At 41.9% G+C, this 17133-nt stretch overlaps 1 protein-coding gene across 1 annotated transcript; it reads left to right on the plus strand.

Moving 5' to 3' along the window:
- The first annotated feature begins 177 nt into the window (after window positions 1–177).
- On the plus strand, window positions 178–13934 carry mmp14b (matrix metallopeptidase 14b (membrane-inserted)). The gene is made up of 10 exons (XM_050032317.1): window positions 178–794; window positions 8429–8577; window positions 8705–8827; window positions 9042–9349; window positions 9838–9999; window positions 10332–10492; window positions 10574–10712; window positions 10807–10957; window positions 12106–12221; window positions 12349–13934. The coding sequence occupies exons 1-10, from the start codon at window positions 696–698 to the stop codon at window positions 12813–12815; spliced, it is 1875 nt and encodes a 624-aa protein (XP_049888274.1). The 5' UTR covers window positions 178–695; the 3' UTR covers window positions 12816–13934.
- The last annotated feature ends 3199 nt before the right edge of the window (window positions 13935–17133 follow it).

Consider the following 17133-nt stretch of genomic DNA (forward strand, 5'->3'; position numbering starts at 1 on the left):
TAAATAATAACAGCTTCGTGCATTTTATGGAGCATCAAGGCATTTAATCACAACCTAGGGGTAAAATCAAACTATGCCAAGTCTAATGCGAAGGTCACCAAGTTGATTCCAGCCCTCCATGTCAGAGGGGCGGGCTGATTTCGGAGGGGGAGGTTTACAATCCTCTACTTTCCAGCTAAGGTCTCCAGGGAGTATCAAACTACCACGTCTGCAGCGGGGAGAGAGGGGAAGAGGAGAGGGGATCAAAATAAGCCGACTGGAGGACAGAGAAGAGAGGACAGCGAAGAGCCAGGACTGCTTCATGAAAACAAAGTCGGCTGCAACATCTGGAGCAAAGCGCAAGCTGACTTTGGACATAAAATACGCACAGCCTGCAGCTCCAAAGCCCCCCTCCAGACTTCCTGCTTCCAGTAACGTCTGATAATCTGGTTAAAATTCACCAAAACGCGAGAAGAATGCACAGGCTGGACAAATACCTCTCGTGGTTTAGGTAACTCAAGTAGGCTAATAAGTTGCAGAGGCGCATATCTTTTGGAAACTTTTTTTTTGTGCTTTGCGCCAAGTCGACCTTGGTTGCACCGTTTTCGTTTATGGGATTTCGCAAACAATGTTCTGACATATAGCAAAGTTAAGATTGCGCAAAGTGTCACGGGAAGACCTGTCCATTTTTGTATTGTTTTCGGGAGAGTCAAGTGATGGCACCAGAGCTCAAATCGCTTGTCCGACTGCTGCTGCTGGCGGTGGTGTGGGAGCTGAGCGCCCAGGGAGCGACGGAGCGACAAGTCAATCCAGAGGTGAGCAGTAGAGGAAGGGGTGGAGAATAAATCCACAATGGAGGAATAAAGCAAGATAACATAACAAATCCATGATCAAACAGTAAAGTTAGATAAATAAACCCAGGATCACGGAATAAAGCTAAATCAATACATTCAAACTCAAGAAAGTCAGCTATATATATCTAGAATTAAAGAATAAAGCCAGATAAATAAATCTACAGATTTGTAGTAAAGTCAGAAAAATAAAAGCAGAGATTAATACATAAATAAATGCAGACTAGATAAAACAAAATAAATAAATGCAGAATAGAGGAATAAATCAGATATATATTTCCAAAATACATCATTAAAACCTGATAAATGAATCTAGAGTTGATGAATAAAGCCAATTATTATGAGATTGATAAAGATAGGATAAAGGGAGCGAGGTTAAGGAAATACATTAGGGGCTCAGAAAGGTTAAAGAAAGGTTTAAATTATGGGTTACTGAGAAATACAATTAACCCCAATATGTAGGATTAAATGATCTTTTCTGTTACTAATTTTAATCACAGATTTTCTATATTTCACTGACCCACACATATCCTGGTTTTGTTTATGACTACCATAAAGTCTTTGTTTAAACTCTGCATCCTGCTGGATAGTGATATCAACAGTTGCCTGTAGTTGGCGCAGGAATATGGGAAGGGCTTTGACCCTGGGTTAGAGGAAGCAGCCTATAATGATGATAGCGCTCGTGAAAACACTGAGAAATGCTGAGAGGGCAAAAGCAGGAGAGCAAGAGAAAAAGCAAATGAGGAGAAATGCATGAGCTTGTATTGTGGTCAGGGCAGAGACAGAGGCAATTTTTGTGGGAATGGAGGGGGGGATTGATAGTTGTGGGTACAGTTATATTCAGAGGGATGGGGAGATGTAATTGTTGACATCTGTCCCGAGTTACGGCTCAGCGGACTGGGGGGAGGTGGGTTTTACAGTCTGAGAGGTTCTGCAGCATCTTAGCCATGGTCAGTTGTGGAAAAACACCCACACTTTGAACTCTGGTTCTGCACATTAAAGACTTCCAATAACCCACTGAGCTGAGGTATCAGCTCTAAGGAGTGATGTAGATCAGGGAGGACTGAGATTTTCCTGTTCTTTTCTGTTCTGTTTTTTTTTTACTCAGATTAGATCTGTTCTGTTCTGTCCTGTCTGTGTTGCAGGAAGTGACATTGTTACGATACCCCTACACACCTGCTTCCTTTAGTATCATGAGTAAATACTTTGTGTTTATGTGTGTGTGTGATAGTTTGTGTACATGCATAAGACCAGAGAGGCCCAAATGACTCTGGTAGGTCATACAGTGGCGCCAAACGTCTCTCTAATCATTGTCCCCTGCCTATGGAATTATAATTCCAGCTGCACTAGTGGAAGAAAACTCCATTGACCTACATAAAACTGTCAACCTAAAGGCACAATCCGTAATTCAGATGTAAACTGACAAGCTGGCCCACCACCGCAACTCAAAACTCAGGATTGGAACCACTTTTAAATTTTGTTATTTAAATCAACAACAGTTAAATCTAAGTTATTATTGTCTTCTGATGCTGTTACAGGGGTGTTTCCATCAGTAATATTTATAACAAGAAGGCAAAATAGGCCTTTATTCTCCAATCATGACCAATTAAGAAACACAAAATAATATATATATTTTTTCTCTATAAATTAAATTACATATGTATGAGTCATGTTCACAGCAGCATATATTTAGCTTGTAGCTAGTGGCTGACTCGGTAGCTATAGGGAGGCAAATTTCAAGGAATTTACTTTATCAATTATTAGATGAGTTAACAACCAATAGTTGGTAAATTGTCAAAAGTTGACGCAATGCAGAGAGCATGTTTTTCCACAACAACAGCGTTTCTAAACAATGCTTTCACTTAAATTTAAGGTGCTTCAAATCACTTTTTGAGGCTAGTCAACAACTGATCAAACAAGTTTTTTTAATCATTTATTGTAGCAAGTAATGGTAACCAACCTCTAGGCTTCAATAAAGGACATAAGTAAGTTGAGGCTGAACATGCTAGGCAGATTGAGCTATCTTCTTAGCAATGTCTATGCCATTTTTCTTGTATCAGCAAAAAGCTGCTGGAAAAGTCTGAGTAAAAAAGGTATTCACACATGTTTTTTTGCCTGTAGTTGTGGATGGAAGACAACAGGAGTGTCATAGTAATCATCCTTTAATTAAATGTATGAATTAAATTAAGAAGATGTTACTTTGGAAATAGGTTTAGTCATACAGATATATAACACAAAGAGTCCCTTCATTTTGAGCTGATCAAAAATAAACCAAAAAAGAAACGCAACATCGACATTCAACAGCCAATAATCCAACAATCAGAGCACACTGAACATGTCTAATGCCTGCATAACAGAAAGCAGAACTTTAAGTTTCAATATATGAATACAAGTGATTTTTAAGGTCAAAAAACGGTTGGAAATTTGCAGTGGCGGGCTTGGCATTAAAAGCTCTGGAAAGTGTGTTGGTTCAATAAGTTTATGTTCATTTAGTGATTCACCTCCTCTGTTTTTAAGACGTTTTTCTTAAACCACTGCTTCCTGTGTCTATATATACTTCAGTCAAACAGGGGATGTTTGCCATCTTACATGTTGCCTCTGCAAACCCACAAGTCACCAGTATCAGGGCACAGTTCTGTTATTGAGTAGGATGCTTGTGTTTTAATTAACAGTAAGTCATTAAGTGGGTGGTTGGTCAGTCAGTCTGTGTTGGTGAGATATATAGTTAGAAGTTGCAAGGATGCAGAGTTTGTTTCCTGTGGTTTGTAACAGAGACAGGAAGTGGGCAGCGGGTTTTTGTTTCACCGCTAAAAACACCTTGGTGTGTCAGCAACCACCTGTCTGTGACACACACACACACACACACACATCTCCTTTCATTTTTGCACAGATCTTATTCTTACGCATTCTACACGCATGCAGACATGGCTACAAGCTGAGGTCATTCACTACAGAGGAAGATAAATGGACATGAAATGAGATGATGAAAGCAAAGCAGGGAAGACAGTGGGGAGGCTGTTGATGACTAGAAAGGGGGGCATTGTGGTGATGGGAGTGATGCAATCTGGGAAAAATACAGCTGGAAGATGGAGCTATTATCCAGTTTAATAGGGTCAGGACGTAAATCATAGCTGTCATGCACATATCCTGTATGAATATATGTCTCTTTCTTTGTGCTGCTAACGAAAATAGTTATCAGCACTGGGTTAAACTGGTAACTTGACGCAATTCCCATCTTCATGTCTTAGTAGTCATTTAGAGGAAGAAAGGAAGGGATGGGGGAAGGAAGGGTGCGTCATTTTCAGACAAAGCCACATCCTAAAGATCACCAGTGGGTGGCCAGAGGGCAGCGTCCCTGAGGAAAGATAGGAGGTGTTACAGGAAATAAGGTAATACCCAAAGTCATTACCTCATTTCCTGTTCATAAAGGAAGTAAGCAATGAGCCAAATTTCGGGGAAGCTTGTTTCTGCCATTGAGATTTGAGTGGGATTGACTTATTGCTCAAATGACATTGGCAGAGATGAGTGTTTTTCCACTCTTGTGACACCAGGTCGTATTGTTGTTGGCTGGAAAATGATTGTTTTAATAGACAGCAGCTGGTGGATTTACACACACACACACACACACACACTCACACACACACACTTGAAGACCTTTCTACATGTGTTGAGGAGCTCCTGGCCAGATGGGTCAGCAACATTGTAAATATCTTCCTAATGGAATAGCATTAGCCTTGGGCAAATGTTTAAAAAGAATTTTAAAAGTTTGATCTTTAAAGTGTTGCGCTGAATATACCTTCAAACAAACTCCCCCACACACACGATCACAAGCCAATAACGAGCTGTTGCAAGTGTAGTGGGAAAAAACGTTTATGACATCTGACATAATACTGCAGCTCTCAGGACAGACTGAGTGCATGTGTAATGAGGAGCTGTGTGTGTGCTGTATACCCAGCATGCCTCAGTTGGACTCCCATCGCTGTTGACCAAAGTTTCTTTCCATTGGCCTTCACCAAACGGAACAACTGACTCTCTCTCTCTCTTTTCTGAAACACAATCCCTCCTCCCTCTGTCATCCTATGCAAAATGAGCACTTTGCCTTTTGACATAGCAACCGTTGCTTGATTCTTGTGGATCTTCCATTAAACAATAAACTCACATCACTGCATATGAGCAAGCTGCGCCCTTTACCTCAAGATCCTGGATTTGGCCTCCTAAAAGTACCTTAGCTCTGTGCTTCTTTATGTCTGTAGATTGTTAGAAGTCAACAAATCAAGAGTGATTATAACACTTAGGTGTTTTTATGCAGCAGTTTCAAGTGCTCAGAGACAGGGCTGCCAAATCTCACGTGTTGACCATGACACTCACACATCCATTTCCTCACACAATGAAAACAAATTATAAGTGATAACATCCTGGTGCAAAAAGAGGACAATGACCATGGCACATGGACAGACTAGCACCATAAAACACTTCAGTCAAGCCGGTCGCCACTTGGATTTTGATGCATATCTATTTATGCTGTTACAGTACTGCTACTTGGAGCAGCCAAAATGGAAAAAGAAAGACTTGCATTACAGCAATAATTTTTCACATTTTATATACCAAATAAAACCGTCAGCTAATTTGATAAAACTGTTTCCATAATAGGTTTGTTGCTAAGCGCAATGGATTTCTGCTCAAAATATCCCTGACTATGTCCATATATGACCTGAAGTAGTTCCTCTGCACATTTCTGTACAGGGTTACGGCTTGAATGATACTGTAACACATTACTTATTTTGAACCCACATAAATTAAATACATAAATGTTGCTGACATTTTTAAAGTAATCAGAATGACCATGAAGTTGTTTTACTGTACAGTTTTAGCAGATTAAAGGAAAAGCATAAGTTCAACACTTTGACAGTTCCCTCATATTTGAATTGTCATATTTTTTTCATCAGAGGTTTGCTGAAAGTTTTCATCTAATTCTCTTTCCTAAAGGTAAAATCAACTCAAAATACATTGCAAGACTTAGGAAAAGTCCCCATGTTTAAACTCTCCCTTACTATGAGCATGTAAAATCTGAAGTAATTGTACTATCTCACTCCAAACTAATCTGAAAAGTTGGCAGCCCTGTGTTCTACATCAGTGAATCTCAGCCATGGGGTACTGCACCCGAAGGGGTACTTCAGCAGTCGCCAAGGGGTGGCCTATGTGGAAACATTGTGGAGTAGCTCAACTGACTTGTGATTTGAATAAAAAAATATACCCTCATATTGAGTCCACTTTAATATGTGAAAGAAAAAAGAAACAGCGAGCTTGTAGTAATGGATAAACAGTTTAAATAGTTAGCTTAATGTAGGCTAATGGATAAATAATTGAAATTATAGGTTGTCAAAGAAAGGGGATTTGAGTTCATCAGACAAGGCTGTGAGGGTACAACTGACAAATGAGGTTGAGAACCACAGCTCTGCATCAAAAGACTGTATTAGCGTGGGCTGTCATCTCCTATGCCACAGTAAATAGTGACCATTTCCTCTTCCTGCTACTGCTTTACTTACTCAGCCCATTAGCGTGGTCAAAAATAGCAGAGTGCGACAGTGAATAAGACTTTGTCAAGTCACCTGAGGGACCCATGAAAGAGGTGTGGTAGCCTTAAAGTTAAAACAAGTGTTCAGTGTCACTCAACAGCAGTCTTTTGACTGAGCTGAGGGCAAAGTTGGGATTTTGTATAAAATAAAACATAGTGGATGTGTAAAGGAGAAGAAAAAGGGTTCAAGCACATTCAAATCAAACCTTTTCTTATATTTACAGTGAAATACATTCTGAGACGCTAAAGTTTGTGTTTGACTTTCCCGCTCATGTGGATGTGCTGGAACAGTGGAAAACAGTGCGTCTTTATGTGTCCACTGGAGCTCCATGGGTGAGTCAGAACCAGAAAGGGCTCATTCAGGGATGAAGTCTAAACACTGAGACCTCCATGTCTCTCAAGGACAGACGGAAAGGGAGAGATTAGACCTTCAAGGGCCTCCAACATGCCATTTTGTCATTTACTCCTACACAAACTTGCACAAGTATAGTCATGCGTGGATATACACCTACAGACCTGAGCACATATTCATATAATCTATGTCTGTGCTACTTGTACACGTTTGCTTTGCACTGTACATTATCAGTGGAAAATTGCTGAAACAAGCCATTTAAACATGTTTTGCCTTCACTGTATTAAGCAACTATTAGCAGCAGATGAGCTATACAGCAATAATTGGGTGGCTTTGGGTGTGGTTGTTCATAAGTATTTACCCTCAAGTCTCTGGGTTTTCCATAAGAGAGGGATGAGGGAGAAGAGAGGAAAAGGGGTGGAGTGACAAGGCGAAGACAGAGACATGGACGTGGGGGAAGAGTTTGACTTTGAGGTTTGGATGCGCAGAGGAAGAAATTCCCACTTAAATTACTGACTGACGCTGCTGCTCGACTGGAGACATCAGCTGAGGTTGCCCAAGGCCTGAGTCTCACCCTGGGACACTCCCTATCTTTCTCTCTTCCCTCTTTTCAACGCTCTACATTGCACAAACACTCACTACGCCTATGGTTTTTAATCAGATCCACGCAAAACAGATCACATGAACTTACGTCACATTAAGCCTTAGCGTGCAAGGAACAATCAAACACATCCTAAAAGTGCATTACAAGCTCACAAAGTGACTACAGCAGAATATCAAAGTGGTCCCATTTTTCACTGCGCTCACAATAGTGCCAGTGTTATTTTTCGGCTCTAGCTTGAGAGGGAAAGAGTTTAGGAGAAGCTGTGTGGGAGAAGTGCGGAGCAAAGCCGCTGGCACTGGTCCAGATGTCAAACCAGCACCGCAGTGAAATGGGTTTTTTAGGGGAAAGTAAGGTCAAGCTAAGCTGAGACTGAGGGATCTGGTGGCCTGAAGAACTCAGTGACCATCAGAATATGTGCCTGAATGGCTTCAAACTAAAACTTGCTTCATTTATAACTGTCACAATCTACACTGAAACACAAACAAGTAGCTACAGAGTAACTTCAGTATAGAAACTGAAGTTAATCTTTAACTCTCTGAGGGGGATTTCCCCGCTCAGTTTCTGTCTCGCAGGGTATTTTGGTTAAACCTGAACAGTCTTTGTTGGAAGCGTTTTGTGGGGGCTTAAGCTTGGCTTCTCTCATGTTGACCTTAGTTTCAGTTAAATATGGTCCTCATTGGAGAGTTGAATGTTGATGGTTGAATAGCTTTTGTATTTAGTCATTAAATGGAGACATGCCCGGTGCTTGAAATTACGTTGCTCCTACTGTCCAAATATCCCGATACGAAAACACAGAAAGATGTTACTCAAGAGCTTATTTTCGCTGTCAGTGAGGAATGTGTTTTTCCTGCAGTCGCCTAAAAACATCCTGAACTTGTAGTCCCTGTAACTCAGAATCAACATCAGACAAAATAGTTCCCTTACCCTGGTTCAGCTTTTTAAACAACAAAAATCAGGTGACATATGACTTGTTTATAAGTCTGTTTCTATGAGACTGGAGTTCCCTAGGTTTTGCAATATATTTCTCATGACTCACACTGTTACATCCTTTTTGTTTTGCTTTTAAGTCATGGCTGCAGCAGTACGGTTACCTGCCACCAGGGGACCTGAGGACCCACGCCCTCCGCTCCCCTCACTCCATCTCCTCAGCCATCAGCGCCATGCAGAGGTTCTATGGCCTCACTGTCACCGGCACCTTTGACACCAACACCGTCGAGTGAGCACCTTCAGCTTTATTCTACATGTACTAAAAATACAGGCTTCAAACAGGGTCACCTGTAGTTCAGTATTCAAAGTAAGAATATTTCTTTCTCTCTGAGTGGACTATGTCTTGTCTTTGGCAGGGCAATGAAGCGACCGCGCTGTGGCGTGCCAGACAAGTTTGGTGCCGAGCTGAAGAGCAACCTGAGGAGGAAGCGATACGCCATCCAGGGCCTGAAGTGGAACAAGAACGACATCACTTTCTCGTAAGTGAGCAAAGTGCTGAATCTGCAGGAGCAAGATGGAACACTACCTCAAGCTATTTTTCACTATCACTATTGCCTGATTTTAACTCGTAAGAAAACTCAAACTGTTGAGGTGACTATTGAGCAACTGAAATGGTTTTCCTATAAAGAGGAAATAACTCCATGTCTTACCTTTCTCACCCTTCCCCCGCACACACCTATACACACTTTTCAGTATACAGAACTATACCCCTAAGGTCGGTGAGTATGAAACCCATGAGGCCATCAGGAAGGCCTTTAAAGTGTGGGAGAGCGTCACCCCACTTCGTTTCCGGGAAATCCCCTACAACTACATACGGGATAAGGTGGAAGAATTCGCAGACATTATGCTCTTCTTCGCTGAGGGTTTCCACGGCGACAGCAGCCCATTTGATGGCGAGGGGGGCTTCCTGGCACATGCCTATTTCCCTGGCAATGGCATTGGTGGGGACACCCACTTTGATGCAGCTGAGCCATGGACTATTGGGAACAAGGATCTGTTAGGTGAGGCTTTGTTGAATCTATGTTGAGATAGAACTAACATTTTAATGAGGAGTATTTTTTTCTTTAGTAATCACCCTAAACCTGATGACACAAATGTTGGGAGTCGGGACTCTTAATTTTGCTGTTGTGGGCAAAATACAAGCAGCAACAGGTCCAGTCTTGTGTCAGTACATTTTAGGGAGGTAATGCCCTGGGCTATGTTGATACTGCAGAATGGAGAAGTGTTTATTTCTGGAGTACAGCTTTGCACCACCAGCTGTTGAGTGTGACACATCTTCTCGTGATCTGTAGATCATTTTATTTTTGCTTTACTGATGTGATAAGTATGTGTGCGTGAGTCATTTAAAAATGAGGAAACAGCAACATTTAGCTTACCCCCTCTCCTTCAGTACTCATTGTCAGCATAAGGTCAACCTCCCCTATTTCACGTCTCTTACAGTACTTTCAGTTGTTTGAAAAATAGTGTTTTGGTGTCATTACTGTTTCAGGTAATGATATATTCCTGGTTGCGGTCCATGAACTGGGCCATGCTCTGGGTCTGGAGCACTCCAATGACCCCTCAGCCATCATGGCTCCTTTCTACCAGTGGATGGACACCGAGACCTTCCAACTTCCTGATGATGATCGCAGAGGCATACAGCAACTTTATGGTGCGTTATTGACAGTTCGCTATCCAAGTCAATATCAGATAGAGTTCTATCTTTATTTTACCAACTTAAGTGACAAGTGAGAAATCTGTGGACAGATAGATGTAAAATGTTGTATCTTCCTGAAGATGTATGGGACCCTTTCTGTTTTTACTAACTTTTTGTTTGTCTAGTCCTTGGTACTTGTTTTCTCTCCGTCATCTGCTATCACAGCAATCTATTTTCCCCAGGGGGATTGTTAAGTTTCATTTGGTCTGACAGGACTAGCATTAGATGATGCATAAGGTTAAGAATGGGTCTATAAAAATCATTCTTATTTGTGCTTGTTCACATAGGATCTGGATCAGGCCCTCAGCCTCCGCCTGTAACACCCCGTACGCCAAACCACAATCCTGAGCCCACATACTCACCAGACAAGCCTCGCTTTGGCCCTAACATCTGTGATGGACACTTTGACACCATCGCTATTCTCAGAGGAGAAATGTTTGTGTTCAAGGTAAACTCACACAACCTTGTTGGGCTTTTGATACGACACTTTTTCTTGCATGCTGTTAAATAAATCTCTTTTTTCTTTCAGGATAAATGGTTCTGGAGGGTACGTAACAACCATGTTCTGGATGGATATCCCATGCCGATTGGTCACTTTTGGAGGGGATTGCCTACTCATGTCACTGCCGCTTTTGAAAGGGAAGATGGGAAATTTGCTTTCTTTAAAGGTAATTTGGCTTCACTATGTTAACAAACATGTACAAGATTTTCCCTCTTAAAAACAGTCTTAACCAAACCTTAACCACCTTTTTCTCTCTCCAGGGGACAGGTATTGGGTGTTCACTGAATCAATTCTGGATCCTGGTTTCCCCAGGACTCTAAAGGAAATGGGCACTGGGCTTCCCAAAGATCGCATAGATGCTGCTCTCTACTACACTCCCACTGGACAGACATTTTACTTCAGAGCAAACAAGTCAGTCATCTTCCGTGTGTGTGTGTGTGTGTGTGTGTGTGTGTGTGTGTGTGTGTCATATCCCACAGCGAAACTGTACTGAAGTTTAGAAACCACTGATTCCAAGGAAAATCCATTTGTATCACCACCACAGAAAAATACATTTCAGTATTGACCATATAAGGTCAAAACACTTGAAGTCAGTCACTTATCCTGAATTACAAACCTGCTTCTCATTTACACAAACCTTGTGGAACTTTAAAGCTTGCTAAGCCTTCCCATATTTACAACATAGTCATCGTTATAAAACAGCTGAGTAAAATGTGGCAATCAGTGATTACAGTGCAAACAGCCACCTACATAAACAGAGCCCATGACAAGGGTAAGCTTTTATTTATTTTCTTTTTCAAATAATTGAGATTGTATATGCCCAAAAGCCAGACAACACCTTTATTCCCTGTCTAGTCTTTTCAGGTCTAGTCTGGCTGTCAGAAACATTAACTCCAATCCATCTGCCATAATTCTGCAGAAAACTTGCATCACTCATTTTGTAGTCTGCCTGGTGGTTTAGTTCAGCAGAAACACACAAACTCAAGTATGTTATCATGTTTCGAGGGTCAAGAGTAAGTCAAGTCTCCCAACTACTAACTCAGTTTTGCCAAGTCAAATCTGAAGTCCTATAGGGCATGTCCAGGTCAGGTCTTAAGTCATTCAAGCCAGCTCCATATCAAGTTTTGAGTCATGTCACAGGTCCTTAAGAGCAAGTCTAAGTCAAGCCTCAAGTCCTGTAGGCCAAAGAAAAGTCAGTTTTAGAGTTCTTTAGGTTAAAAAAAGGTCAATTCTCCAGTAATTCATGACAGGTCCAAGTCAAGTCTGTCAAAACAAGTTTCAAGCCAAGTCTTTAGACTTCTAGTCTAAGTTAGTTCTCAGTTGTGTCAGATCTGATAGGGCAAGTCCAAATGAAGTCTCGAGTCTGTTAGAACAAGTCTCAAGTCCATTAAGTCTCGAGTCTGTTAGAACAAGTCTCAAGTCCATTAGGGCAAGTCCAAGTCAAGTATTGAGGAATTCAAAACAAGTTCAAGTCTCAAGTCTTGTGGGGCTGTGAGTGAGACCATTATCTCACCATAGCTCTCTCTCTCTTTATCTTTCCCCTCTCATTCTTTGTTTAGATATTACCGCTTCAACGAAGACTCACGTACTGTTGATGATGGCTATCCAAAAGCTATTAGTGTGTGGCAAGGAGTGCCTGACAACATCAAGGCAGCCTTTATGAGCAAAGATCAAGGTAAGAATGGCATGTATAATATTACCTAGATTATTTTCTCACATCTTAGTGTAAACTGATACTTGTAGAAGTTGCTTTTTGTTTCACTTCAGGTTTGTTTCTCACATTTCTCTCCTCCATCCCTCAGCATACACCTACTTCTACAAAGCCAACAAGTACTGGAAGTTCAACAACCAGATGATGCGTGTGGAGCCAGGATACCCCAAATCGGCCCTTCGTGACTGGATGGGCTGTCCCAACGAAGACCCCAAGACGGACGGAGGAAGAGGCGGAGGCGGACACGACAAGGACAAGGAGAGGGAGAAGGAAAAGGAGCGGGAGGATAAGGACAGAACTAGAGATAGAGAGAGGGAAAGAGAGAGGGAGAGGGAGAGGGAGACAGAGACAGAGAAGGAAGAGGATACGGAGGTGATCATTATTGAAGTGGATGAGCAGGAAGGGGTAGGGGGTGGCAGTGGAGCAGCGGCAGTGGTGGTGCCACTGTTCTTGTTAGTGTGTGTGATTGCAACGCTGGCTGCCTTGGTGTTTTTCCGTCGGTACGGTACCCCACGCCGACTCCTCTACTGCCAACGATCTTTACTTGACAAGGTGTAGACGGAGGAGAAGGGGCGGGAGAGAGGAGGGAAAGACAAGGAGAGAAAGAGAAAAAAAAGTGGAAGGAAATGTTGAACAGGGCAGAAGAGATAAAACTGGAGAAAGAGCAGAAGGAAAAGCACCAGACTTGCATTTTAAAATATTCGTACCACTGCCAGATTCCTTTTGCTCTATCTCTCAACCACTCCATCCTTCCATTTTTTTTCTCTCCCTTCTGTCTCTGCCTCTCTCCTCGTGGTTACTGACGCCAGCTCTTTGCTGTTTGTTTTAGCCTTTTTCAATGTCTTATTTTTAGTTTTTGTCAGTGGTCAGTGTTTGTGTCCTTGTGAATTTCCGCTTTGAACCTGCATCTCCACGACGCCCATTCTAGCATGTTCCTTCGAGTAAGCAAAGAGCGTGTCTGATCGTTCGTTCCTCCCCCTTGTTAACTTGCACACACTCACATTAGTACACACATTTGGAAACCACAGTGGCGTAGTCATTGTGTTTCTTAATCTTCCAAAGAGAAACATGTCAGAGCCAGTATGGGCCATAAAAGGCAAACAAAACATTAGCTTAAGTCCCTATGAAGCATGAGATACTCTCATATCAGAGTAAAGCAATAAATATGACTGTGTCTTTTCCTTTTTTTATATCAATGTCTTTAGTGCTGATTATTATTATAAATGATGTTGTCATTATTATTATGACTATTACTATTATTGTTGTTGTCCTCTGTGTAAAGAATGTGTTTTTGTACATTGTCATTAAAAAGTCCTGCTGGACAGTGACATACAGTTTTGAAAGTGGCCTTAATTTTATATGTGTGGGGACAGTGAATGGGGATGGGGGTTATGTATTCTTGAAACTTGATTGTTTTTTTTTTTTAATCTTGAATCCATCTCAAATGAAAATAAATTGAAGAACTGAAAATGACTCCTTTTTGTCATTGTACTTGTTTACAGTTTTCAAATCATGGTGCTACATTACTAGTGAAGGGTTAAAAATAGTTAAACGACAATGATAATGATACTAGTGATACTGATTCTGATAATGATCTAGTTTTCTCGATGAGACTGTGTTTGTGTTCTTACTTATATTTCAAAGCTTTTCTTACAAAATAAAGTAATTTCAAAAGGCTTTCTGTGCTTTGATTTTCACTTAGTAAAGCATTTACTTAATATCTTCTCTCTTTATGACATCTATCTGTCAACTGCTTTGAGATGAACTGAAGCCACTCACCTCCTTCATTGCAGTCATATTTTCACATAGGCCTAACCGCTTTCATATAATCCAGCTCTTACCTGGACTCCTCACTTTTACCGCTCATATCGATCACATTGCTCATCCGCCTGGTCTTCCCCAATCTTCCTGGACCTCCAGGTTTCTTGCTCCCCGACTGCACCACTCTGCATTACTGGGGCTCGGAAACTGGCAGGCCAGAAACTGGGTCGGAAAACGCGGACTGGATCCAAAGCTTAAGTAGAAACAGGGATGAAGAGGATTGTGTAAAGCAGTTGCTGCACAGCAGGAAAACATATCTCAGCTATACAGTTAGAGAGAAGGTGTGTGTGTGTTCTTGTTTCTACACTTATGAGGACCAAAAAGCCTTCACAAGAGCAGGAGGATGAGAAAAGTGGAGCACATGTTCTTTTCTTCAGTGCTTGAAGTTTTTATTTAGGGTCTGATAAGCAGTGGAAGAGGTTTAACTCTTTATGATGAGCTCAGTGAGTGAATGTGATCAATGCAGGTCCTCACAAGTACAGCTAAAAACAAATCTGCTCTCATGCATGTTTTGCACAGCTATAAATGCCTTTATTTGTGCATTATGCCATGTGTATATGTACACTCCCATCCACCATGAGCCAATAAAAGCTCAAACAGCAAACTTAGGCGTCTCCCCACTCGTTAATGATCCCACTAATGAACAACTGCCATACAACCATTAGACTGACTGTAAAGATGACTGACTGCAGGAGACAGAGTGGGTGGGGGTCAGTGTCTCTATGATATGTTATGATTACAGCAATGGGGCTTTATGCAGTGAAAATGATGAGGTATTTTCCTATTGTGCCGAAAAGATTTAGGGCGCCCATTTGTCTCCACTTTGCTGCAGTGTTTTGAAGAGCTGGGGCCGGGGAGAGAAGTCACGAGGCTTTTTGTGGGGGGAGAGAGGAGGGAGGAGGAGGAGGAGGAGATGAAGGAGGAGTGAGGAGGGTTAAGTCACATTTGGATGCCAGAGATGGAGCAGAATTCCATGAGCAACATCTGGAATTCCAACTGCATCATGTAGGCCAGACACGCAGCGGGACACAGCAATGAGGGGATGGGGGATGGGAGTTGGTTTGGACCTGTTTAATTAACTTTTGACAACATCAAGGTCACAATAAAGGGTATGTAAAGAAAAGATTGTGTGTTTTGGGAATTTACTTTCTCCTCAGCAGGATTCAGTATGTGTCTTAAATTTGGGCATGATGTTTTCCTTGCTCAAATCATCTCCGTGGCCTGCACACAAGCCAGACATTTAGCTGTGGGTCACTATTTGATGTTTTCTGTCTTCCCCAGCTGATTCTGCAGAGTGAAGAAAACATTTGCCTCAGCATAATTCTTCCCCACAGTCCTCTCCTTTCTCTCCTCTCTTTGTAACTGGAGAGCTTTTCTTCACTGTCTGCGAAATGACTCACTCCTTTTTCACAAAGCCCAACAAAAGACCACACCACACTGCTCTGGCCTCTTCCAGCCACCTCCACTCTGCCGGCTCTTACATTTCACCCAGATAAATGAAAAGGTAATTTCTAGCCCCGATTCCAGTGAGTGCATCCAGCTTTCACAAAAAGCTGACTTACAAACTCCACCATGCCAAGTGCCTCACATCACATTCTCTAATCTCAAAAGCTCATCTCTTTGTCTACATTGAACCCTTCTCAGCAGACGTCATTAACAAGCTCCTTTTATGATTCTGTCTCTGCGCTGGACACTTCCTGCGCCTGTTTCAGTTGGCATGTGCATAGCCTCTGGGCTGATGAATGGAAACTTACAAATAGGGGAAGTCCCGCTCTTGGCCATTGTGTCTCATAATAGCCAACCCGAACATCACACTAATTGCAGGACCAACCTCAGAGAGAGGACTGAGTAACTTTCCCATTAAATGAGACCGAATGATTAACAGAGACTGGTTGGTGTTGCACTCTGCCTGGCAACAAGGATTTGGGATGGTGGAAAGGGGCATTTCTTAAGGGAACTGGTGAGTGGCTATATAGGTTACACATGGTTCTCATTTGCATCAGTTAAAGCTCTGCCACATCCTGCACCCAAGCACTAATACAACAAACAGGAACAGGGGGTTTCTCTCTCCAGTCTCTGTCTCTTACTCTAACACACACAATCAACCACACACGATAGGATGTAAAGAGTTTAAGCTTCCAACAGTGTTCATTTCCTCCACCAAAGAGCGGAGGTGACGTGATTGCCTTTTGTTTGTAACCACGTTTCCGGAACAAATGAAACGACCAATAAGAAAACTGCTTTGCATGCTCACGCAGAGAAAAAAATGGCATGTTTGATGATGTCATCAAAGCCATCACCATTTTGTTTTTTTGGCGACAGAAGTGATCATATTTGGATGGCAGAGTGGGGCTGTGGGGAGCGAGGGGTGGAGCTGCCTCATATACTGCGTTGACACCTCGCACACAGCCTGCCACTCAAGCAACCCCGTCCTCAGGATGAACTGTAATAATCTTAACTTTTCATCTAGTGCCAATTATCATCATCATAATTGCAAAACTAGTGTCAGTCAGTAGTCTCAGCTGTAGCCTGTGTCTGATGCTTAAAAACAATGTTAGCATACTAACCTGCTAAACGATGAGCATTATACCTGGTAAATATCTGCATGTTAGCTTTGTCATTGTGAGCATGTTAGCGTGCTGACAACAGCATTAAGCTAAAAGCATGTTTTTGCCCAAGTACAGCCACTCAGAGCTGTAACATGGCTATAGACTCTTGTTTTTTGCCTGATCTCAGCAGAAATAGGAACTGGAGTACAATAAAGAGCCTTTAACTAAATGTACTAACTAACTGGAAACTTTGACTTATTATACATTATAATACATGGGTCATTCCTATTATGCAGCAACATTTTGGCCTCAAAACTTTTGGGGTTGTTGTTTTTTTGCATTATATAAGAACAGTGACATGTTTAACTGTGAGAAAAACATATTGGCCAAACTCAGGCACTCAAATAATAATCCGTGTGGGTGGACTGGTTCATATTGGTTTACAGCAGGGTGGAAAAATTTGATCCAGATTTAGCTGGCTAACCTTCTACACATGAACAGAACTT

Source organism: Epinephelus moara, chromosome 21 (assembly GCF_006386435.1).
Source record: "Epinephelus moara isolate mb chromosome 21, YSFRI_EMoa_1.0, whole genome shotgun sequence".
Classification (NCBI taxonomy): Eukaryota; Metazoa; Chordata; class Actinopteri; order Perciformes; family Serranidae; genus Epinephelus; species Epinephelus moara.

Coding starts and splice junctions, on each gene's coding strand:
- mmp14b (XM_050032317.1), top strand. CDS start 696: ATGGCACCAGAGCTCAAATCGCTTGTCCGACTGCTGCTGCTGGCGGTG. Junction 8,828..9,041: donor AAGAACGACATCACTTTCTC/GTAAGTGAGCAA, acceptor CACACTTTTCAG/TATACAGAACTATACCCCTA. Junction 9,350..9,837: donor TGGGAACAAGGATCTGTTAG/GTGAGGCTTTGT, acceptor TTACTGTTTCAG/GTAATGATATATTCCTGGTT.